The sequence below is a fragment of the Condylura cristata genome, unplaced genomic scaffold, assembly GCF_000260355.1.
Source record: "Condylura cristata isolate star-nosed mole 26May11 unplaced genomic scaffold, ConCri1.0 scaffold00008, whole genome shotgun sequence".
In the NCBI taxonomy this organism is placed as follows: domain Eukaryota; kingdom Metazoa; phylum Chordata; class Mammalia; order Eulipotyphla; family Talpidae; genus Condylura; species Condylura cristata.
This window is the reverse complement of record NW_004567109.1, coordinates 39,246,007-39,270,934: the sequence shown is the minus strand read 5'-3', so window position 1 is coordinate 39,270,934 and position 24,928 is coordinate 39,246,007. Positions and strand designations below refer to the sequence as shown.

At 37.0% G+C, this 24,928-nt stretch overlaps 2 protein-coding genes across 12 annotated transcripts in view; one reads left to right on the top strand and one right to left on the bottom strand.

Annotated features, from left to right (window-relative positions):
- The window catches only part of MIER1 (mesoderm induction early response 1, transcriptional regulator), a 51,887-nt gene extending 44,005 nt beyond the window's left edge, over positions 1-7,882 (bottom strand). For 2 of the 11 annotated variants that reach the window (XM_012722421.1, XM_012722422.1), the window contains exons 1-3: positions 6,586-6,723; positions 5,889-5,989; positions 3,065-3,141 (exon numbers count right to left, since the gene is read on the bottom strand). In XM_012722421.1, the coding sequence (XP_012577875.1) occupies positions 3,065-3,135 (71 nt within the window). In that variant the 5' untranslated portion in view covers positions 3,136-3,141; positions 5,889-5,989; positions 6,586-6,723. Of the gene's footprint in view, positions 1-1,653; positions 1,818-3,064; positions 3,142-5,888; positions 5,990-6,197; positions 6,250-6,585; positions 6,724-7,063 lie in introns of those variants that run through there. The other 9 variants (XM_012722417.1, XM_012722418.1, XM_004679090.2 and 6 more) reach the window with 9 other exon arrangements.
- A 1,017-nt stretch (positions 7,883-8,899) lies between these two features.
- Positions 8,900-24,928, top strand: part of WDR78 (WD repeat domain 78) — a 48,368-nt gene continuing 32,339 nt past the window's right edge. The window contains exons 1-6 of the mRNA XM_012722130.1: positions 8,900-8,949; positions 11,365-11,542; positions 16,124-16,308; positions 18,105-18,217; positions 19,382-19,538; positions 21,934-22,073. Coding sequence (XP_012577584.1) covers positions 8,900-8,949; positions 11,365-11,542; positions 16,124-16,308; positions 18,105-18,217; positions 19,382-19,538; positions 21,934-22,073 — 823 coding nt within the window. The remainder of the gene's footprint in view (positions 8,950-11,364; positions 11,543-16,123; positions 16,309-18,104; positions 18,218-19,381; positions 19,539-21,933; positions 22,074-24,928) is intronic.

The following is a 24,928-nucleotide window of genomic DNA, read 5'->3' as shown; positions in this document are numbered from 1 at the left end:
ATGTAAGTCCAGCTATATACAAACTTACAAATGAAGAAACAAAAATCTCACTAAGGACTAAAAATCTTTCAGTCCAGTGCAGTAAATCCATCCACACTCAAGTGAAATCCAAAATACTCTATTTTCTCCAACTCATGTGCCCCGATATACAATTCTTGAACCAGAAGGGGGAAAATGTAAATAAATATATGATCTAAATTTAGTTTTAAATCAGAAAGAGAAAATGTTCAAAAACGCATATTAGCAGTAAACAATCCCGGTACAGTAAAGCCTCTTCTTTCAACAAATACTCCAGAACATAAATTCAAGGCCAGTTTCCATAAGGGAATTAGAGGAGCACCCTAAAAGTTAACCCATAAAAGTTAACAGGTACCGTCAATCAACAGACAAATAGAAAGGCCTCTGTATTAATAATTTTCCAAAAACCAATCATATTTCAGTATCCCAAGATTTAAAAAGAAGATAGTATGGGGTTGACTACCTAACATTGACTTCATGTAGCAAAAAATGAAGTCTGAGACTTAAATTGGGGGCGGAATGCTAAATAAAATTACCTACTTCCTGAATCTGTTTTTAGGTGCCTCTGAGACCATGAAAGTACAAAAGCACAAAAGAAAAATGCCTTATCTATCACTTAAGGCTGCCTTATTTCAAAGGAGGCATGAAAGTCCAAATACATTACCTATTAAACCCTAAGGGGTAAAGAATAACGAAATTCTTGAGGATAAGGGAGGGAAAATTTTTTAAACACCCCCCCCCAAACTTCAAAAGTTTAAAGGTTTTAATCACACGCACATGTTTAAATCTCTAGTAGCAAATAATAAATTCGAATTTATCAGAAGTTATTTCTTGCCCACAGATTAGAGGCCCCAAAAATTACCACCAAAGAAAGAGAACTTTGGGAAGTCGTTTACTAGAAAAACAGCAGAGAGAAAAAAATATATTACCCAAGGAAGAAAATATTAAGAAAAAAACAAGGATAGCCTTCAATTGGAGGGAGGAGTAAAAGCCTGGAATGTAAAGGAGGTAAAGATAAAAATTTAGCAACTCTTCTGGGGTAGATGAAACTATTTGGAGAAATGGGAGAGTCCGCCAACCCACAGGGCCGAATTTCAAAAGGCTAAGTTCAGTTCTTCACTCATCTTATCAACATCAAGAAAATTACAGTGCTCAAGAAAGGCCATTCTGACTACGTTTTACCCCCCAGGCTGGATGTCAGAGGCAAACGGGTGGGGGTGACGCGGAAGGGCGCAACAGCATCTCCATTAGAAGACAAGAAACTTCGCAAGAGGAGGAAGCGGCAGCTCTTCTCTTGGCCCCTACTACCCTCTGGCGAAGTTGCGCCACCAGTGCTCCAGCCCAGCGGGACCCCCCCTCACCCTACTCAGCACGCAGAATCACGCCGCACGGACCCTTCAAACTACCCCTAAGTCCAACTACGCCTCCGCTTCCTCCTACCCACCCCCACCTCCCCAACCCATCCCAACTAAGTTCCAGGGAAAGCTCCCGTCCAGAGCGAGGCCTGCTCCGGACAACAGGTGGGCAGTGGCGCCAGCAAGCTGGGCCTGTCCTAGCCAGGCCCATTCCACTCCTCCCCGGCCAGGGCCCGGGCCGCCAGGCTCCGGGACGGGGAGGGGGAGCTCGCTCCCTTACCTCCGCCATATTTGCCGTACTGACGGGTCACATCTCCGCGGCCGCCGCAGCTGGGTCACCGCCAGAACCCGGATGTGAGACTCAGCAACGGGACTCCTGTCGCCGCTGCTGCCGCCTCCGCCGCTCCAGCCTCCACTGCCTCGGCGGGAACGCGCAAGAGCCGCCCGAACGCGCCCACCACACCCCACTCCGCCCCCTCGCGGCGCCCGGGCTGAGCTGGACTGGAGGGAAAGGCTGACGCGCGCGCGGGAAGAGGGACGCGCGCAGCCCCGCGACAGCCCTCCCAGGGAAGAGCGCTGAGGGGGCGGAGCCAGGGGGCGGTGAGGCGGGCACCTCAGCACCCGGCCCCTCCCTTGTCCTAAAAGCTCTGAGACTCCACCAGGGCAGAGGAGTCCAGGGAGCAGAGGTCAAGGAGAGGTGGCAATCCACTCACATCTTAGCAGTTATATCATTGGGGTTTTAAAATACGTTCTATTTTACTGTAGGCCTTTTCTGAAGTGCATTTGCTGGAAAACGGATGTTGTGATGCAAACAACACCAACTAGTGAGCTTTGAAAGCAGTTATCCCTAGATAGATTTCTCAGTTCACTGCTGACTGGAATGCAAAATCCCATATCCCAAATTCTTAGAATTTAGAAGGGATTAAATGGACTTCGTTAGGTAGTATGCCACCCTCATATCTCATTTGTGCTTCCTCACATACATTCTGTGATATCAATAACAACATAACTGTGCAAGGGTTGAATTTTGCACAACTAGGATAAATTTCTAAAATACAACATACTGAAAAGCTGCTTGTTGATGGCTATAAATAATCTGATTTGACTGCAGGGAGAACCTGCTCATTTGCAATGCCTGAATTGCCAACAATTTGAGTTTAATGTATGAGCCTAGACCTGCCAATTGGCCTTAATGTCAATTCTGATTGCCAGAGCCAATAACTGGAAATTAATAAGCATGTTTGACTTACATAATTTAAGGCAGACACTGGCTAATGCAAAGGTGATATTAAAATGGGCACTAACATAGTTTACTAAACAAGGAGTCTAAGTCTTAAAAAAGATCGTTTTCCCCTCAAATGTTCAAGGTTTCCTCATAATGCAATTTCAAAAATGCCTATCAAAATCAACCAGTTAAATAAGAATTAAGCATTCCCTCCAAATGCGTTTGCACTACAATACTGCATAAATGTGTACGTATACAATATTTCTCAAATACATAACTTACAATGCAGAAAGGGGTAAGCAGTTTTCTTAACTTGTGTTTTCTTTGAATTCTAGTCTCTCATCAACTAGTTGACTAGTTCCAAAAATCCAACATTACTTGAAATTCTTATGTCCAATAATAATTTGTGCATGAATAAACTGCATTTACAGGTAAATGAAGTAGCTGCTAAGTGAAAGGACATTACCTGGTAATTTGACAGGAAAAGAGTCCACAGACAGTCTGTAAACCAATTAAACATAAACATCTGATGCACATTTTCTACTGAAAGAAAAGCAAGGGAAAGAAGAGAAAGGAAAACTTTAAGGTTCCCAAATCTACAAACAATTTTTACCATCAACTGTATTGTACAGTATTTTCATTTTATTTTTTAGACTACTTATATAAATGTGTTTTTCAGGACTCCTCAGGGGAATAAATATTTGAGCACAGGTTATCCTGTTGAATTACCTTAGTCCTTTGGGCTTGACAGAAAAATGACTATAAAAAGTCATTTGCTACTCAAATAGTTTTCACTTTGCTATGTTTTATGAAAATAGTTGAAGGCAAAAAACAGTGGATGTACCCATACCTAAGGTGGCCAAGAATTTAAAAAAGGGTCCAGATATCAAAACTCAGGCTTTATAACATGGTGGAAATAAAGGCAGATTTTCCATTTAAATGCAAAAACAAATATATGTAATTAAACTGGTTACCAAAGGAAAATTTTAAGTGTCACAATGGAAGACACAGGAATAACTTGCTTGCGTAAGGCCATAAATGTTTGATTCTTCAGTTAAAACATCAACAAAAATCCCAATTGTAATCAAGACCTGGGACTCACAATGCCTTAAGCTACTGAATAAATACTGAAATTGTCAAGAAAACTGAGACATTATATAGGTGGGTATCCATCTTTCTAATTAATGACTTAATTTTAATACTATGTATCAATATTAAAGAGTTTTATGTGGCATTATCCTTTTGGGAGGGATTATCCTCTACACCTTTCTCTATCTCCCCTTTTTTTTTTAAAGATTTATTTATCTATTCGTACAGAACTAGGGTATAGGCCAGAGATGGCTGGAGAGTGAGAGGATCCACCACAGACAGAGTGGGGTCTCTACCCCCTTTTTTAATCAGTGATTTTTTTTTCAGTTCAGCTGTTCTAATGGTAAAGAAAAATAATTCCAATACTGTAAGTCACTGAATTCATTACTAGTGAATTCAATATAGTTCTGCTCCTATTTTATTCTAGTAGCATACTAATCTAAAAATTTTAGAAGCTACTATAAGAAAAGCAAAGTCTTAAAACTCTTGCTTACCCTCTTCAGTATCAAATATGTAATAATTATTCATTGGTCACAGAATTTTAGTGTTGGGTGGGACCTTAGAGGTCTCTAGTCAATTTCTTACACTGTCTAAATAGAATCCCTCATATTTCTCCTCTACCAAGCTTTTCTACATATGCAAATCTCCAGTGACTCATGATTTGTCATGAAGAGATTGTCCTTATCCCCAAATTTTAAAACACTTTTCTCTTTAGTAAACCAGAATCTATCTCCTTGTTACTTCCACCCTGCAGAACACCCCTAAATTCTTCAGCACTCTGGATTAATTTAACAGTTGCCTTCTTTGTAATCAAATGCCAAGAGTCAATATTGATACTTGGATTAACAATAAATCTTTAAAGCCTACTGAGACTAGAAGAGCTGAAAATAGGATAAGACAGAGTTAAAGGCATGAGAAAATTCAAAACTATGGCCTATTTAAAATTAGTACAGTGTATAGAATTTATTAATGTGATATCAAAAATGGCAGTTCTGTTAAAATTATATAGCAAAGTTTTTAAGCTAAAAATGTGGTTAATTCCAAATTTGTGAGGTGTGTGGTTAATGTCTCAAAAAAAAAAATCACTATACAAAGCCTGAATAATGCCTCTTTAGTATCCATCCCAGAGGTTTCCTTATTTTCAGGTAAATATTAGCATTTACCATATAATGCTACTCAAAATTGCAATTCTATTGGGAAATTATTTTTAACCAGTTAACTGAATACTCCATTAAGAAGTTATTAAACATTTTTATAGAACCTATACTACACATGCACACACACACTCACACACACTCAATTATATTTTAGCTGTTAATGAGGCATTTTAACATCACAATTTTACTTCAACCAGTACCTTAAACAAACCAATAAACTTCTTTGGCAATTTACATATACCTAAGAAATAGAACCACTGGTTGATTGGTATTCTGTACCAACACCTGATTAAAAAAAAGGTAATATATACCTAAATCATATACACATATCTGTTATGCAATTCAAAGATACCTCTCAAAATATACCAAGAAAATACTTATAAAAATTTAGATGCTGGGGCCTTTTGAAATTAATAGAGCACATTCAAACCCATAAAAATAAATTCTATACCTGACAATTTTTAGAGTGCTTAAGTTTTCCCATTATTTAATCAGTTATTTCCTAAAATTTTTATTTAAAGTGACAACCTATACTGTATCGTAATGATACACAGGTAAAACTTTATGAGTAATGACTGATTTGTTTGAGAATACCTAAATTACAAAAATACTTAACCAATTTTTAAAATAACATTTTAGATCAACTAAGAGTTTTCCTTTACTTTGCAGGCAGAAGCAATTACAAAGGAGCAAGGCATTACATTTGGAATTCCCACAACTATGCAACAATCAACATATTTTTGTTAGTTTGATTTTTATTACTAATACAACCCAAAAACACTTAAATCGCCTGTTGTTTCTCCAGTTTTTGATTTTCTTTTCATAATTTTTACATAAAGAATTTTATCAAGCAGCCCCATTTTATGAACTGGTAATTTGTAATTCTTACATTGTTGACATGTTATTTTTATCTCACCCACACTCTGGAAATTATTGGCCCATCAGCAGTTCTCATACACTGGAACATATAAGAAGAGTAATATATTTATATATGAGGGAGTTTGGATTTTCCCTCCCTCAGTCTCCAAGTGTGCCCCTGCCTACCAGCATCACATCCGTCTTGTCTGCATTGAACCTCAACCAGTTGGTTCTTAACCACGTCCGAAACTCAGCCAGGCACTGGGAGAATCGAGCCACCACACCATCTGGATCAAAGGAAAGAGAGCCTCAGTAGCAACGAGACTAGAGACCACGAAACCACAAGCTCACCGTTCATCCTGTCTAGTTATTTAAAAGATGGCTAGGTATTAAGCCGAGGACACTATAATTATTTCTGAAAAACGAGAGAATACATGAGTTTTGCAATTTGTAACTGATAATGAATGTATAAAAGCGACCCAATTAATAGGCTACCTCATTCCACTAGATTGAAGAAAAGATTCAACTCCTAGTCATCTCGGCTAAGCGGCCTCATTAGACCGGCTGGTCTTGCATATGCTTTTCTGCAGAATTAAGAGTTTTAGCATTGGAAGAAGCTTTAGGACTAACTGAAGCACTGAGAGAAGTAGTGACTCGCCCAAGGTCACAAAGCAAGCGAAAATCAGATGTACTCCAGGCCACAGATCTTTCCTCCACAAAGCTGGAACAAGGCCCTTCAAAATGGGGGGTAGGGTATCTGTCCCCCCGGGATCCTCCCACGGGCTGGGAGGACTTCTTCCCCTCACGATAATGCCCTCTTCGAGTCTCTCTCCCCTCCCTCACTCCCACTGAAAGGGGCCAGTTTGCCAGAGACCCTGCTCACCACAGAGGCTGCAGTGCAAGCAGAAGCGTCCCAGGGCGGGGACAGAACCAGCAGCTACCGGGGAAAGAGGCGGAGCCACAGGGGTGTAGTCAACTTAGCCCCACCCCAACTGGGTTCGAGGGCAGACAGGAGAAAGGGGCGGAAGCGAACAGGCCAAGGCGAACTCACTACGCAGCGGATTCCCAGCGCGCCGTGGACGCCGGGGAAGATCCGTGCCGCCGCCGCCAGCGCCGCCACCAAAGCAAAAGAAGGGATCGGGCAAGGGTGGGCGGTGGAGTGGGCCTGGGCATGCGCCCTGGTCGTCCTGCGCCCCTCCGGGCGGAGAAGCCAACAGCCCCTCCCCGGAAGTTAAGGGTCTTCCGGGCGGTACTCTGTGGTGGGGGAGGGGAAAGGGTGAAGGGGGACGAGGACGCCTCAGGAGCCCCTTATCCCAAACAGGACTAGGAGAAGAGAGATGGCTTACGGAGGCTGCACTTACAGCCGCTGCCGCCGCCGCCGCCGCCTCCTCCGCTGCTGCCGCCACCGCCTGAAGAAGCCCCATCCATCCGCCTGCAGCCAGGGAGACTCAGAACCTGGGAGGGGCCTGGGGCCTGGGCCGCCCGCCTCCTTTTTCTAGTCGTCGTCCTGAGCTTCCTCTTGCTCCACCAACCCTCTGCCCTCCCCTCCGCCTCCGCCCTCCTCCTCGGCCTCCAGCCGCCAGCCAACCGCACGGGCTCTTGTTGAGCCCGAGCTCTACCGTCTCCATGACGCCTGGCAAACATTCCCCAGCTTCTGCCTGCTCCTCTAACGCCGGGCGTTGGGGTACAGGAGCTCCAGACCACTTCCCAGACAGTCGCCACCATGCCCATCTCTCCGGCAAACAGCCGCAAGCAGCCGAACCCCGGGGTGTAAGTTCTGATGCTAAAACTATACATAGTCCATTCTCCTGGATCCTGGAAGCAGCCTTTTAGATCCTATCTCTTACTGCATCTGGGTTTAATCAGCAGCCCTCGAAGCTCCCAGGCAGCAATGTCTCATTCCTTGACTTAGACAGCCTATTTCAAGTCCCCACCGCTGTGCTAACTGAGTAAATACCTAGATTGTTGAAACCATTCTTCCTCCTGGTTCTCTTTCTACACCTATTCCCACCCCCACCAGCTCTGTTCTGTAGTTTCTAGCTTGTTGCCTCACTGCTGTGTCCATAAACATTCAGTTCTCTGGTTTCTGTGATCGACCATTCTGAACAGTAAATCGTCCTGTACACACTTTTTTCGTGCCTCCGCTTTCCATCCTGCCTTGAAACTTATGTCAGATTATAGCATTCTACTGTTCGTACAACAGTTCAACGAGCGGCAGGGAGAAAGCGCACAGTTCTGTTAGTTTGTCTCACTCATAAGATGGTCCGTTACTATTGCCCAACAGTTTCATTAAAGTTCCCTAATTGATTCACTCTGCCACACCTTCAGACCACTTTTTTTTTTCCTGTCAAAACTTCAACATCCCTCCATCTCTTCCACTCAGCTACTCTTTCTTTTTTTATATAATAATTTATTTTTACATATTTTTGTGAATTTTTCCATCTCAGTTGCAATCCACTTGGATTTCCCATCACCAGTTCACACTTGTGCCCTCACCATAGTCCAGTGCATCTCCCCACCGTTTTTGATCCCATTCACCGCTCCACCCCCAAAAAATGTCTCTGGTATATAGCTATTCATCATTATCATTATTTTCTCGCCTGTTCTGTTATATTCCTGCTATGAGAGAAGCCATCCAGTATTTTTCTTTTTCTTTCTGGCTTATTTCACTAAGCATGACCTTTTCCAGCTCCATCCATGTTGCTGAGCTACTCTTTCTTAAGCAAAACTTGTTGACAGTTCTTGGGAGAAAACCTAACCTCCCATTTTAAATCTGGTATTGTGGTTTTTTTCCAGCCCGTCCCACCAATCCATCAAAATCACTTTTCTGAAGGCCAACAATAGCCTTCCTACCAAATGCAATGACACTGCTGTTTTGTGCCTAACAGATCAGGATGTGATTGCTATTGAAAAAATACTTTATTCCTTTATTCATTATTATTCATTTTGCCAAGAAGAGAGGCCATACTAGGCCAAATGGGGAAGCAGTGGGCTTTGACTACCAAGCAGAGGGATAGTTGTGAGCAAAAATGTTTAGGTAGAATTGGAAGGAACAAGAAAAACAGGGTAAAGCGTCTTAGGATTGCCTAGTTTGGAAAAGTTCAGTCTGTTCTGGAGCATAAGGGTCATCTCTGGTATCTGCTGGTAGAGTGATACTAGCCCAGTATGAAAACCTGCTAAGGGAGGTGGCTAGAAGTATGGACTCGGTAGGGGGTGGGGGACAAAAAGAGGCAAGAAGTCAAGCAAGGTGACTTGAGCATATCAGATTGTTCAAAACAAGACATGTCAGGTCTATACATGCAGGGCAGATGTTAAAGCATCAACTTTACTGAAGCTAGAAACATGGTTAATACACAGGTGCGGGATCAAAGTAAGAAGATAATTGGATTTAATCAAGGTTTTGGTCCTGCCAGAAAATAAAGTAAATTTAAAGAAGGGAAAAAAGGGGAGGGGGAGCTAAGAGTATAAATACTGAGTCATTATAATAATTAACTATGGATTATATTAATTAACCTTAAACTTAAGAGAGAAGAGATGGCATGAGAAGAGTGGGTAAGGAAGTAAAATGTAGAATCAAGGAGTTAAAGATCATAAACGAAAGATGCTTGAAGTTAAGAGTGTAAGAAAACTAGGAAGTGATAGTTGATTTAAGGACATATGTATGAATATAGAAATAAGTAGCTTATGTACTGAGATCATTTATATGAGAAGACTTCAAGAAACTAAAAGGCCATGGTATTCGAAGGATTATCTTCATATGAAAATACTTGGGGGCATGGCAGACCTCTCCTAACCCATCCACTGCTCCCCTCAGCAGTGTACTTCGTCAGTTGTCAGTCTGCCTGTTCTGTTCCCTGCTCTGTCTCTGGTGAATCCTCTCACTGCCCCTGCACCCCTGGCCTGTACCTGGTTCTGTATGCATAAATAAATAAATGTTTAAAAAAATACTTGGGAATTATGTAAGGAGAGAGTGATTTAGTATATAAAATCTTAGGAGATAGGACAGGGAGATGTGATGTTATGATAGAAGACTCCTGTAAGGAAGAAGAATGTAAGTAGTCATTTAAATTACAGGTTTTGTGAATTTACTTGAGAGCATCATATATATTGTTATGTTATGAAAACATAACAGATTTGGACCTAAGAATAATCTTCAAAAAGGGTACTGATAAAATGAGAGGATTTGGATTTTGTAAAAAAATAGTAGTGGCAAAAAGGGAGAGAAAAATTAAGAGTTCAATAAAATGATAAAAGTAGCTCAATTGATTTGTGAATTCTGGATTAGAGAATGGAAAAAAAACCTAAAGGATACTAATTATTTGACAGAAAATAGAAGGATCTGGTGTGTGGTAAAGAATGGGAGCTAATGATATCCTAGAAACAATTTAAGAGTCCAATTTTAAGAATGGAAATGGTCAACTCTCAGTTGCTACAAAGATAAGTACTGGTAAGAGTCCTTAATAAATATCTAAATTAAGGATTTTTAAGGGGAGGGAATGACTGGAACATAATTAATATGCCCAAAGGGAAGTGACAGGCACTAGATGTAGGAGACAGAGTTATTTATAGGGAAGAATCAGAAAACAGAAAAAGATAAAAACTAAAGGAAAGGGGCCACAGTAGGATACTCCAGAGGGGGTTAAATTAGAAAATATCTGTGAATGGAGTTCATTAATAAAAGATTAAGCTTTTACAATATACTGAACACTGTTCTGGGTGCTAGGAATATAGCAAAATACAAGACAAAGCTCTTACATAAAAATTCTGAGATTCATGAAGAATGGGCAGTAACAAAAAGGTCTAGTAATAATTGCTGTGAAGAAAAATAAAATATGGAACATAGATTGATGTCATTTAAAAATATAGGTTTTATTATTGCTGGTCTTTGAAAAGTAAGTATTAAAAATGTTTTCTTTGAAAATTTATTCCTTTTTATCTAAAAAGAAGAACACCCTCATCTTGCTATAGGAACATTGGCTTTGGGCCAAAGAAGTCTATTAGTGAATCCACAGTACACTCAGAGCATTGGAACATATAACTGATAAGGCAGATTTTTCTCTTAAGGGATTTACAGAGTAGATACAAAATGAAATCGTATTTTTTATTCTGGATATGTACATTTTTTATGATAATTTCTTATCAAGTATTATCTAATTTTTCAGACAGGGCTATGATATTTTTTCTTTCAGTATTATTACTCATCCATCAACCTAGGTGCATTCAACATTTATTTGTGTTTCCTAAGTGCCCAACACCTGTTAAATGTAATATGTAGATTAAATCATTTAAGTCTTTTAATAACCTATGTATTAGCTTCTATTACTATCTCTTACATTACAAGTGAAAAAAACAGACCCAGAGAAATCAGTGTAGGCTTTGGATATATCTGCCTGGGTTCAAATCTCACCTTTAGCAGGAATGGTTTTTTTGGTAAGCCTGTGTGCTTTTGCATAAAATAACATTAATGGCCATCTGTTATGAGTTGTTGTGAGGAAAAAATGACATAACGTGTGTTTTTGGAACTGTGTTTATACATTATGAACTCATAAGTAGTTATTTCTTATTTACATGTTTAGACTTTCATGTTTCTAAATGAACACCTGCTTTTGGTTCATTTCCTTTAATACTAGATTGTTTGTATTGTTGACTTGTCTTGCTATAGGAACATTGGCTTTGGGCCAAAGAAGTCTATTAGCTTTTTAAAACCAATAAAAGCATCTCCATCAAAAGCATATCCCGGTGCATACCAAAGCAAAATGGGTATGTCAAGAAATATGATTCTACCAGAAACAAAACCAGTAGAAAAACTGAATATTTCCACCCCAAGGACAGTCATACAGGTAATATTCTTTAGAATTCTAAATTTATTTGAAAATAATCCATGAAAAATGTTAAACATAGAAAATAGGTTGCTTTGTAATTATGCACATCCAAGTGTTGAAATAGTGATTTTGTTATTTTTACTATATAACATAGCTAACTAATTTTGGCAGCTTATATTAAAGAAATACCACTAATTTAAAACCCTTCTTTCAAAATTAACTCCGGGAGCACATGGTTTCACTAGTGATTATATATGGCAAATATATATGGATAAAAACAAGAAGAGTGGATACACTCCAGAATTCTTTTTCTGAGCCTAGAATTATTACCTTAATACAAAAATCTGATTCCAACAGTATGAGGAATATGAGACAATCCCAGTTGCAAATATAGATGAAGAAATAAATCCCCCATAAAAATGTCAGCAAAATTAGACCAAGCAAGATTGGCTTTATAAAAGTCTATCCATAAAATTCACCACAGTCACAGATATGATCAAAAAAGTATATGATCATCTCATTACAAAGTATTTGAGAAGATTATATATTCATGATTTTAAGAAATTCAGGAAACTCCAAAATCTGATTTAGGGTATTAGTGCATGCCTGAGAAGTACCTCAAAACCCCCAAACCTCCATGCTTTAAAGGATTCTGGCCATCCATGTGCACAAAAACAAAGGCAACTCTTAATATAAAAGAACTTTAATAGATTTAATATGCATGGAGAAAGAAGGAAGGGCATTAGTATCCCAATTACCTCACCTTGTGGGTAAAGGCCCAGCTAGGCTGAGTGGCTCCTAGTGTTAGAGGGCACCCCAGTGTGAACTGGGCCGCCTGTCTGTGGGGCCTCACCCGCGTGCTTAAAATTCAGTTGTACTGCAGGTGCACATAAAAGGGTCAAAGTGGGTTTATTTACAAAAAGGGAAAAGAAAAGGAAACAACAACTGGAATATCTTACCGGCTCGGCTGACTTGGAGCTCTGGTGACAAACTAACTGAAAGCCCTGAGACACACATTCCAAGAGCTGTTTCCCGAGCGAGAGAGTGAGACGAAATGGCGCCCTATTTATACCCCAAAGTCCCAGAATTCCTGCTTAGCTCTGCCCTTGGGTCCTCGCAGTTTTCTTCCTGGTACTGCTGGGAGTTGTAGTTTTCAATCACTGGAATAGGGAGTAGAGTCCAGAAAGTCGGAGTAGGGGGTGGAATCCAGAAGACTGCAGAGTTCTTTTAGGACATCCTTCCCCTTAACAGTAGCAGGGCTGCTGTGGCCTAAAATCTTGCCACCAACCTAAGGCACCTTTTTTGACATGGGACCACAGGAAAGGGGTTCTGAAGTAGTTCCCACAAAGCTGAGACAGAAGTAGCAGAATCAAAATACAAATCAAGATAATAGCTGCCACTGCCATCCTTTCCACCCATGTGTCTCCTTTAAGTCTCGCAAGTTGCTGGGGCAAGTTCAAAGCTGAGAAACAAGTGCGCCCTTTTCCATGTGGCTCCTCTTGAGCTGATCTGCCTTCCATGGATTTAGTGATAGCTTCACCTGTTTGCTCAGCTACTCCAATTTTTAAGCGTAGTGGGGAACATAGCACCTCCCTCTTTTATGGGCCTGCCTCTGTTAAAATCATTTCTATAAACTCATATTTATAACAGTGAAGCATTTGTAAGAATCATTTCCATCTGATAGTCTTGAAAATCTTAGCCAGTATGGCAAGAAAATGAAATGAAATAACAAATGTAAAGATTAGAAAAGAAACAAAACATTGGATAATTGTACATAATACAATTGTCTACATTAATACAATTAGAAATAACCTACTGACAACTATAGAATAAAGATAATTTAGCAGTTACTGGATACCAACAACATCAAAAACAAAGAAATTATATATTAATATATTAGCAACAAATAGTTAAAAGAATTACATATTTTTAAATGTTAACATTCATAAGAATACTAAAATGCATAAATTACTTATAGATAAATATAACAAAAGTTACAACTACCCATTTTTTCCGACTATAATATTTTATTGGGAGACATTAAAAAGAAGAGCCAAACAAATGCAGAGATAGACCATGTGTATGCATTAAAAGCATAATAACCAAATTTTGACTTAAAGAATCTCAGCAATTTTAGTCAAAATCTCAGGTTATTTTTCCATGATATTTTTTTTTCAAATGCTTGTCAATGTGATGCTAAAATTTTTATGAAGCTTCTGAAGTCTGAAATATGCCAACACTGTTGAATACGAATTTGTTAAAAGGACTTGCTCTCCTAGAAAACAAGTCTAATAAGAAGTGTAACAATTGCAAAGAGATAGAGAGCCTACAAGTGACTAGAGCACACATATACCCTTGCTTTATAATAAATTTCCACTATAAAGTAATGGGGAAATGACAATAGTTTTAAAAATTCTTGTTGAAACAAGTGGGTATTCTATATGGAGTAAAGTTATAATGGCTTCTTTTCTCATATTATGAATAGAAGTCAATTCCAGGTATATCATAGATCTAAACATGAAAAGCAACCAATTTGGAAAGCAATTAGTGTTATCTAATCAAATTCACCCATCAATTCTGCATCTGTATCCTCTACAAAAATGTATTCCAGAATCTAGAAGTACTAGGATACTTTTCTTAAGTGTTTATTGAAACCGTTTTCATGATCAATAAACTGGAAACAACTCAATGTTGATGAAAAGTAATATGGATAAATAAAGTATTGATACATATTACTCCAACAGACTATAGTTATCAATAAATGAAGTACTGTACATGTAATACATGGAAGACTATAAAGACATACAAATAAAAGATGTCAAACAAGTCAGTCATACTATATATAAATTTAAAAACAGGCAATGATAAATTACATCAACAAACATTATCAAGTGCTAACAGAATTCTGGAGCAACCAGACTTTCATACATTGTTGGTGGGAACCACCTGGGAAAGTCTCTTTAGTAGTACATGTTAAAGACAAACATATATTATCCATCACTAAGAAAACCTGCTCATGACCACATACCCAACATAAATAAATATAGTATATTCAGCAAAACACAGTATAGTAATATTCATATTAGCACCCTTTATAGTAGAAAAAAAAGGGCAAGTATAGAAATGTCCATGAATAACAGAATAGATATGTAAACGTTTGACATAGTCAAACAATGGGATATAGTACAGCAAATGAAAATGAATCATCTACAAATATACTCAACATAATGAACCTCACAAATATTTAACAAAAGAAACCATAAACCAAACAGTACACACTGTATCATTCCAACAAAACAAAGTTCAGAAACAAGCAAAACTAATCTACTGTGTTAAAATTATGACCTTTGATAGCAGATAGTGACTCTTATAAATGCACTTAGATGCTGGTAATTTTCACCCTCTAAAGCTGAACACTGAGTAAAAAATATGTTCAGTTTGTGAAAAGCCATTAAGCTATATATATGTACCTCCATTTTTCTGAATGCGTATTTTATCTCAATATAAATTATAAGTTGTTTAGGTATGCATAATTAATAAAATTATAAAAAGAAAAAAATGATTATTGAAAATATCATTATGATTACCACGAGAGACGAAGGAAAGGCTATAATCCAAGAGGGGTCAAGGCCAGCATTGCCATCTGTGGAGGGGACCTACTATTCTGAAATTAATATCAATGTTTAGTTGTGACCATCAGCATATTTGCTTTATATAATATAATTATATGGTTTTGTGTTCATTATTTCTGTTTGTGTTAAACTTTATATGGAAAAAAATTAAGTTAGCCAAAATCAAATAAACCAAAACTATGTAATTAGTTGAAAATGTTTGTTAATAATGTAAATGAAAATTAGTTGATTTTTAAAAAATATTTGAGTGGCCCTCCCTGGTGGCGCAGCGGGTTAAAGCACTGCACTGAGAAGCTAAAGCCACTTCCGCATGAGTTCGATCCCCGCCTGCCCTGGAGGTGACCACATGGCGTGGCAGACCTCTCCTGACCCACTCGCTGCTCCCCTCAGCAGTGTACTTCGTCCATCTGCCTGTTCTGCTCCCCACTCTGTCTCTGGTGAAGCCTCTCACCGCCCCGAGCCTCTGGCCTGTACCCCAGTTCTGTATGCATAAATAAATAAATCTCTAAAAAAAAAAATTTGAGTAAAATTTTAAGCATACCAAAATCTTAATCTGGATAAATTCTGTTCTGCCTCTGAATTTTTCTCTCAATATATATTATTTGTATATAGATAATTCACTAATAAGGCTTTATATTAATATATTACTAGTTAAGAAATTTTTAAAACATAAAATCTTTTTAAAAATTGTTTTAATATATTCATTACATCATTCATTTTTTTAACAATGTGTGGGTTCTCTGTGAAATTCCAACTACAAGTTTACCCGTGCACCATCACTGTAGTCCCTTATGTTCTTCCCACTCCTGTTGTAGTCCTCCTTCTCCCCTACAGAAACATAAAATCTTTTTATAATTCAATTTTTTATATTCTAGAAACATTATATTATTTCTATTTTCTAGTATTTATTATTCTGAAACTCCACCTTTTTTTTTTTTTACATATTTCATTTGTATATTTTCTACAGGTGCTTGATGCACACGGAGTTGATGTTACTCCCCGACCTCTTTTCCATCCAGACCCATATAGTGGTACAGCAAAGCCAAACAAACTATTGACATCACAGGAAGGATCACTTGCATCAGATTTTATATCTTCCTATAGCCTTTATCAGAATACAGTAAATCCCAGTATAATAGGGCAGTTTACAAGGTAGAGTATACTGTTCTGTATTTCTTTATTTAATGTCGCATATATTGTCTTTTCATTTGTAGCATATATATAACTTAGATGTCAGTTATCTTTAGTCTCCCAATTAGTATATCGTGTCTATGTTCCTCTCATGTTAAATTAGATGCCGATCTTTATATGTCTTAAGAGTCCCCTACCTTTAAAACAGACACTTGTGAAAAATGTTTAATTATACTCAAGATTTACTGAGAAACTGAGAGATAAGAGCTAGTATATATCTCCAAACATATTTCTTCAGTTTCTTCTATGCTGCATTTTATCAAAAGGAATGTCTTTCCCCTCTACCCTCCCCATTCTCACAAGCAAATCCTGTTCTCCCTGAACATTGATGCAAATGAAATTTAAGTATTTATTAGGTACAAATTTATACAAATACTATGTCATTAATGTTTACAATAGAGAAGTTCAGAGATACGTGATAATAAAAATGTTCTAAAACAATCTAAAGATTATGGGATAATAGGTGCCTCCTTGGTGGCACAAAGGGTTATGCAGCACTATGAAGCTATCACCAGCCACTGCAGTACAAGTTCATTTCATCCCCAACCAGGGAGGTGACCCACATGCACAGCAGACCTCTTCTGTCTCTCCCACACTTCCCTTATCAGTGTATTTCAGTAGATCCACCTGTTCTGCTCTCTACTCTGTTTCTGGTGAATCCTCTCACCCCCTTTACCTCTGGCCTATACCCTAGCTTTTGTATGCATAAGTGAATATTTTTTTAATAAAGATTATGGGGAAATATTTGAATCTATAAATTTCAGTCTCACAAATTAAAAATTTCAGATGTTAATTCAGTACAAGATTTGGGAGAAAATGTGTTGTTCTAGAGTCTACCTGCAAATTTGCAATAGAAACCTTAGGAGTGTTTTGCCAAGGAAAGAATGTTCTAACAAATTGTGCCCACCCTTTGGAGAGTAGGGGAAAGGTCTTGAATATCATAGACAATGTTAAGTTGAAATGTTTAAGCAAATTATTTTTGTATTATTCAATGTATTGATTTTCTACTGCCTGCACAGATTTCTTTTAATTAAATATTAAACACACCTTTGTAATAGAGTTTAATAAATTGCATTAAGATGACATTTGATGGTGAACAGAAACTTGGTGAAAATGAAAGTGTGTTCCAGGTTATGATCTTGAAGTAGGAGAGCTCCACAGGATTGAGGCATTTAAAAAAAAAAAGTGAGGTGGGGGAGGGAAGAGGAATAATGAAAATAGAGAATCAAGGTAGGTAACTTGAATTCTGTTTTGTTTTTTTTTTTACCTTAAAATGTTTGGGATTCTAAAGAGGGACTTTAGGTTGAGTTTTAACATAGCTTACATGTAAATATATAATATATATTGAAAATGACTTAACAGAGAAAAATCAACTCAGAGCCCTCCTTGGTGGTGCCACAGGTGCTACACTAGCAAAGCTAGCTGCAGCTGCTTCAGTGTGAGTTTGATTCCTGGCCAAGGAGGAGACCCACATGGCAGGTGCAGCAGATCTCTCCTGTCTAGCCCACTGCTTTCCTCAGCAGTGTACTTTCTCGATCTTCCTGTTCTGATCCCCACTCTATGTCTGGTGAATCCGCTCACCACCACCCAACTTCTGGCCTGTACCCCAGTTCTATATGCATAAATAAATTAATCTTAAAAAAAAGAAAAACCAACTCAATGTTTATTTTTACACATTTTGTCTACATGAGCATAGTATATTAGATTTCTCAATCTTATAATGTTTTCATTTATATCTTACCCATTTATTATTAAAGGTCAATTTTAGGAAGCAGTACAATTTCTAAGTCAAGTGTATCCACTTCTGAGTCAATAGCAGAAGACCTAGAAGAACCATCCTATAAGCGTGAAAGATTGTCTAGTTTTGCAGGTAATGAAAGTAAAATTACCTATTACAATAAATACAAAATTATGCTATTTCTTTACTCTCCATGAGAATCACACCTAAACAGCTGTACTTCTACCACCTGGCTGCTCTTTTAGACTAGATTGGTTTTTCTTAATCTTGAATGCATATTCAAGATATAGAACATACTCTAGAAATCTTGCTTATGTAATTGAGGCTACCAGAGTGGGAGGAGAGAGAAGACTGGTGAGGGGGCACAATGAGCTATGGTGGTGGTGGATGTGGTGTGGTGACATGCATCTGAATGGGTATGACCCTAAGCCTTTGGGTCACATAGTATTGTAAACCAGTGTTAATTTATAACAAAAAGAATATGTCAGATATATATATATATATATCTATGATTAATCACACATCTCTCTATCTACAGCAGTGCAACACACACACCCCCTGTGATTCAAATGCATTTATATAATGTGTGTATAAATGTAACATACATGTGCTACATGTGTATATATCTATACATATACTTCATTATTTATTGAGCATTAGTTTACAAAGCTATATGTGATCTAGGGAAAGAGATTAACAAACCCTCTTATGTATGCACCACACTACATGTACCACCGAAGCACCCACAGTCCTTTACCATGGATCTTTGTGCCCCCTCTCCTCTTTATTCTCACTCCTACTCTCCCTCCCCTTCTAATAATCTGTTCTGCAGTCCTATTTCTAGGGTTTGTTTTGGTTTAGTTATGTCAGTTCCTCTGCTGTGTCCATTAAATTTGACTGAGGGTTAGAGAAATTTACAGACATTTGTACAGCTAAGATTGAAGTCCTACTTTCTGAAAATTAAGCAGTGGCTTTTTCTCCCTCTTTTGTTTTCTCCTTCACCATGCCACACTGCCTTTGGTGATGGCTTGTCAAGGGAAGATGGTTTAGGAAACATTAGAATGAATACTCTTTGGTGCTCAACTACCCAAGGTACTAAGTTTAAGATCTCATATTGATAGACAGTTGTCTTGGACTATCAGGCTCTTCTACATTAGCTTATACTCTCATGAAGATTTACTTCTACATTAGCTTATACTCTCATGAAGATCTATACTTTTAAATCCCTCTGAAACTAAATATTTTATCATTTTCTCAACAGAGTTGGCTTGTCTCTCATATTTTTCATGTATTTAGATGTACAGGTTGTGAGGGCAACACCTGGAAAAATTGTAACAAAAGAGGACCTGGAGAAGACTATAGAGATAATCCTCACAGAAACAGAAACACTGAACATTTTTGATTTACCAACTGTCATGGTTTCTGTAGAGTCTGAAGAAGCTATAAAAGTAAAGTATGTAATCGATTATTAACATTGCTTCTCTAATTGAAATGCTAAGTCAGATGTTGTTATCCTTTTCCCTGCTTGGAGATTCCTGATATACACTGTTGGTATATGTTCCTAGTGAAACTACATTTAAAGTTATAATTTGTCCTGTGAAATTTTATGTTAAGTGGTTATGTTATATGTAACTTTTCTACAGGAAGAGTCTGTCATTTTTACCGTAGTCTTTCAAAAGTAGGTGAACTCCTTGGTCATATAATAAAGAAAGAAAGGAAGATTTGAATTTTCAGTATGGGCTTTAATTATTTATATTTTATGCAGAGGGATTTAAAAGTATACATTTATGCATATATAAGTATATATTTCTTTATGCACATATATTTATCTCTGATAATTTTCCTTGTTCTGAAGTCTTTGTCTGAAATTAACATAGCTATTATGAATAGATTATAATACAATTATTTAATAATCGAGTTTCCAATATTTTTTGAATATGATTCTTTGTACTATAAACTCCATCACTAAAATAATTTTTAGAGTGATGTTCTTACCAAAGTAAAATACTGTGGAATTATTTGGAGTATAATATGAAATACAATCAGATCCTGAATAATATACTTTTTAAAGCTCATAAGACATAAGAGAAAGCTCCAGGAACAAAAAAAAGAATAAAGGAAAGGAACAAACAAAAAAAGCATTTTTAAGTGGCCTAAGATCATAGAGAGAAAGATGATGGAAACAAATATTAATAGTAGTACTGGGTCTGCATATCACAAGTATTCCTAGGTGCCTACCAAATTTAGAGAGCCAAGAGAGAGATTCTTGTATTAAGTCACGTCCTTTGGAAGCATCTCCATCACAACCACAAACACTAATCTTCTTTGAAAGAATATTTTAGGATTTCCTCAGATTGAGTTTGTTAAAAACATACCAGAACAAAACAAACTATTATGAATGAGAACTACAAAAGATTACAAAAATAGAGCTAGATCCTGAGCACTATGGATAATGATATTATTAGACATGGAATATAAAATGTGTATGAAATATTTAAGTGAAAGTGAAAAACCATTATTAAGAAGCTATTGAAATGATGAATCATGCATAGAAAGATACCTAAAAAGAACTTTAAGGTTATGCTTATATGCTTAAATAATTGTTGGTATTTAAAAACAAACATCAAATTTAAATAAGACAATTGAATAGAAACTTAGTATATTGCGAAAAGATATGGATAACAAAATAAAGCTTAGAGCAAATAGAATTTAAAGTACAAAAGAGAAGCTAAAATAGATACTGACAATAGAATAAAGGTCTAACATCTAATCTGTACCAAAAGTGCAGAATGAACAGACTGGAAGGGAGGTATCACTCAAAAGAGAGTGGGTAAGGGCTTTCCAAACTTCTGAACATTAGAAGTAGGAACAAGCAGAAAGAAAGCCACAAAAAATAAATGAACTTAGTACACTGTATTCTGATACTCCAGAATACCAACAGTACAAAAACACCTTAGAGAAGAAAAGAGATGGAAAAAAATACCACCTGCAGAAAAAAATAAAACCATTAACATCATTAGAGGTAAAGTAAGTCACTTCTAAATGATAGGAAGTTATAGAAATTCTAACTCTGAATACTCTTAAGGAAATGACTACAAAATATCTGAAGTAATTAGAAGTTTGTTAATTGTTCTTTTTAAAAGAGTTCAGCATCCCTCCCAATTATTAATAAGTCAACAAGATGAAAAAAATTAGTATAAATACAGAAAATTTGCACAAAAACAATGGTCCTACATACAGCTGCACTCAAGGAGAGAACATACAGTCTTTTCAAGCACATATGGTGTATTTGTAAATGTTATGCATGAAAAAGTTAATGAAACAGTGTTTCGAATATCTTAAAAGAAGTGGATGATAAAGCTAAATTTTCTGACCTCATGAAATGAAATTAAAAATCAATTACATAATTCTCAACTAACACATAGACACACATTCACATACACATTTGGAAATTAAAAGACCTATTTCTAAATTTCTAAAGCGTGAAAGTAGAAATCTTATGGAAATGCTCAGTATTAAATAATTACTAAAATAATCCACACAAAAATAGTATACAAAATTGACACAAAAGTAGTGCTCTGAGGAATGTTTATGATTTTCAGTATTTATATCAAGTTCATAAAACATGAGGGAAAAGTGCTATTATATTGCTGTTAGATACTGAAAGTAGTAGTCAAATTGAGAGGTATAGTATTAAAGAGCCCTGTGAAGATAATTTAATGTAGTCTTTTCCCCATAACTTTCACTTCATTTTTTGGGACATATATATTGAAGGTAAGGTTAAGAAAAAACATAGAGAAGTTTGATATTAATTTTTGAATTAGTTGAATATACTTTATTTTTTATAGCAATAGAAACAAGAATTATGAAACCCTCTGTAAAAACAGAATAGGCAATGACTTATATGTTGAAAGGATGATGCAGACTATTAATGGAGCACCAAAGAATAAAGATGTTCAATGTGACAGAATCATAAAAGAAGACAAAGGTAACTTAAGTTTCATTCTGCTTGATAAGCTACCATATTATAATATATATTTTCTGAGTCTCTGAATTAAAAATAATTTTTGAAGGCCTCCCTGGTGGCACAGGGGTTAAAGTCTTAGTGCTGTGAAGTTATCACCAGCAGCTATGGCATGAATTTGAGCCCCACCCAGAGAAGCCCCACCCATGTGGCACAGCAGGCCTCTCCTGTCTCACCTGATGCTCCCTTCAGTATTTCAGTCATTTTGCCTGTTCTGCTCTAGGCACTGCCTCTGGTGAATCCTCTCACCCCTTGCACCTCTGGCCTGTACCCCACTTCTTGTATGCATAAATAAATAAAAACAAATCTTAACATAAATAAACATTGAAATATCTAAGGCAATAATGGAAATAAGTTTGTCAAATCAAATCACAATAGTAGTTGGGAAATGTATCTATAGCTTTCAAAATTTTCAAATAATTTGGCAAGTATTAAATACAGATATAAGATTTAAATAATTATCACTCCTGATCTTTATACAAACTAGCAGAACTTCACACTATTCAAATATTTTTGAAACACTTACAGAAAGTGATTATTTACTATGTCACAGAGATATCAACTACAACTAATACTTAAACTGTGGCAGACACTATTCTAGTCCTTTCACATACATTAATTGGTTTAATTCTCACAACAACCCAATGAATTAGTTATTACTACTCCCTATTTCACAGCAGAGAGGACAATAAAAAATTAGCTGACCACCCATTATCACTCAGCTAGCACTGCAGACAATGATATCCCCAGAGGTCTGGTTCTAGAGTGTGTGCTTTTAACTACTATACTTACTATCTTTCAGTGCTTATAAATGAACAGCCCCAAGAACACTGCACCACCAAATATCTGTGATGTGTGGCCAGAGTGGTAATTAGACATAAGGTTATAATCCTAATAGCCTTCATTACTCAGCAAAACTATAAGCTACTTCTTTTAAAAGATTAAAATAGACAAACATCTAAGCAAGTGCCAAATTAAGAAAAGGGCACCTTATACTTAATAAGTACTTTGTATTTTGCTTGGTTCTTTCCCACTCCCCTCTGCAGCTTGGTGGGTCTCAAAGTTAGCAGTTTGCCTTCCCAGTGTGAGACCCTGGTCCGTGTTTCAGAGGAACTAGTCTTTATTTTCAAAGAATGTGGTTTGTTTTAACCTCTCTGAGGTTTACCTGAAAGATGAACACAAAGCACTTGTCTTTTTTTTTTTTTTTTTTGCCTAACTCAGAACTCCTAAAACTGCTATACACATTATGTTCTTCAAAAACATCATACAGGCCCCTCCCTGGTGGCACAGCGGGTTAAAGCACAGCACTAAGAAGCTAAAGCCACTTCTGCATGAGTTGGATTCCCGCCTGCCCGGGAGGTGACCACATGGTGTGGCAGACCTCTCCTGACCTGCCTGCTGCTCCCCTTGGCAGTGTACTTAGTCGATCTTAGTCGTTCTGCTCCCCACTCTGTCTCTGGTGAAGCCTCTGGCCGCCCCTGAGCCTCTGGCCTGTATCCCAGTTCTGTATGCACAAATAAATAAATCTTAAAACAAAAACAAAAACAAAAACAAAAACATCGTACAATCCATTGCTACCATTGCTACCTGAAGCAAGAGATTACAATTGAGTAAAAAAGAGTCACACTAAAAATCTGGAAGAAAAAGCTGGGGAGAAAGTTTCTTTGAGAAATAAAGGAATTGAAAAAGCCTTGCATATTTAGGAAGTTGTGCACATGCCTAGAGCAGGATGCATGTTTGAAAAAGACCTGAAAAAATCATTATCTTTTACCTTTTGATGATCTGTAGACTCAATAGAAGCAGACAGTGTATGGTATAAATATAAATAACCTGGCTAAGCATGTAAGGCATATCCTAACACAGAATCATTCTGGGAGGTTTTTTTCTTTAAAGTTGTTTTTTCTTTAAAGTTGTTCCCTCTTCACCCCAGTGAGACAACACATGACAAATAATACAGACTTTACAAAAATACTTTAGAATAATCACAAGCAACTATTGCCACAAACTATAGAAAACAAACCTTGAGAAGCAAGAAGGTTTTGGTCTCCATGGCTATCACATTTTATATTCAACAAAATATTTCAACAAAACTTTACTGATACCAAATAATAATAATAATAATAATAAACAAGGGAGTAAGACTCATTCAAAGAAGAAATTGACAGAAACTCCCTGAAAAAGTATTAATATTGGACATACTTGACAACGGTTTTAAATCAATTGTATAAAATATGCTCAGAAAGAGAAAAATCATGGATAAAGAGCTAAAGTACACCAAATAATGACATTTGAACAAAGAAAGAATATCAATAAAGAGAAATTATAAAAAGGTAACAAACATTGTTGGGAGGTCATCAAGTTCATATAGTCTAACTACATCATGTTCAGTCTCTTAAGCCTATTAGAGGCATTCTTCACTTCTATTGTAGTATTGTTTTATCTCTAGTATTTCTATTTAGTCCTTGCTTAGGACTTTTCACCTCTCTACTTACATTGCTCATCTGTTGTCTACTGTATCCATTAGAACCTTGCACATATTAATTCCTAGCTTTCAATTCCTAGTCATAATTCCAATACCCTTGCCATATCTAGTTCTAATGCTTGCTATGTCTCTCCAAGTTGTGTATTCTGTCTTTGAGTATTCCTTTTAATTTTCTGACAAATAGAATTGCTATAAGTAGTCCTTCAATAATATACGAGTAAGGTCAGAGGAGGCAAGTTTTCAGTGATTCCTTGAGTATATTTTAGTGGGTTTATGCCTCTGAAGTGTGATCTTTTAATTTCCACTGGTTAACTAGTTTTGTTTTGTTTTGTTTTTT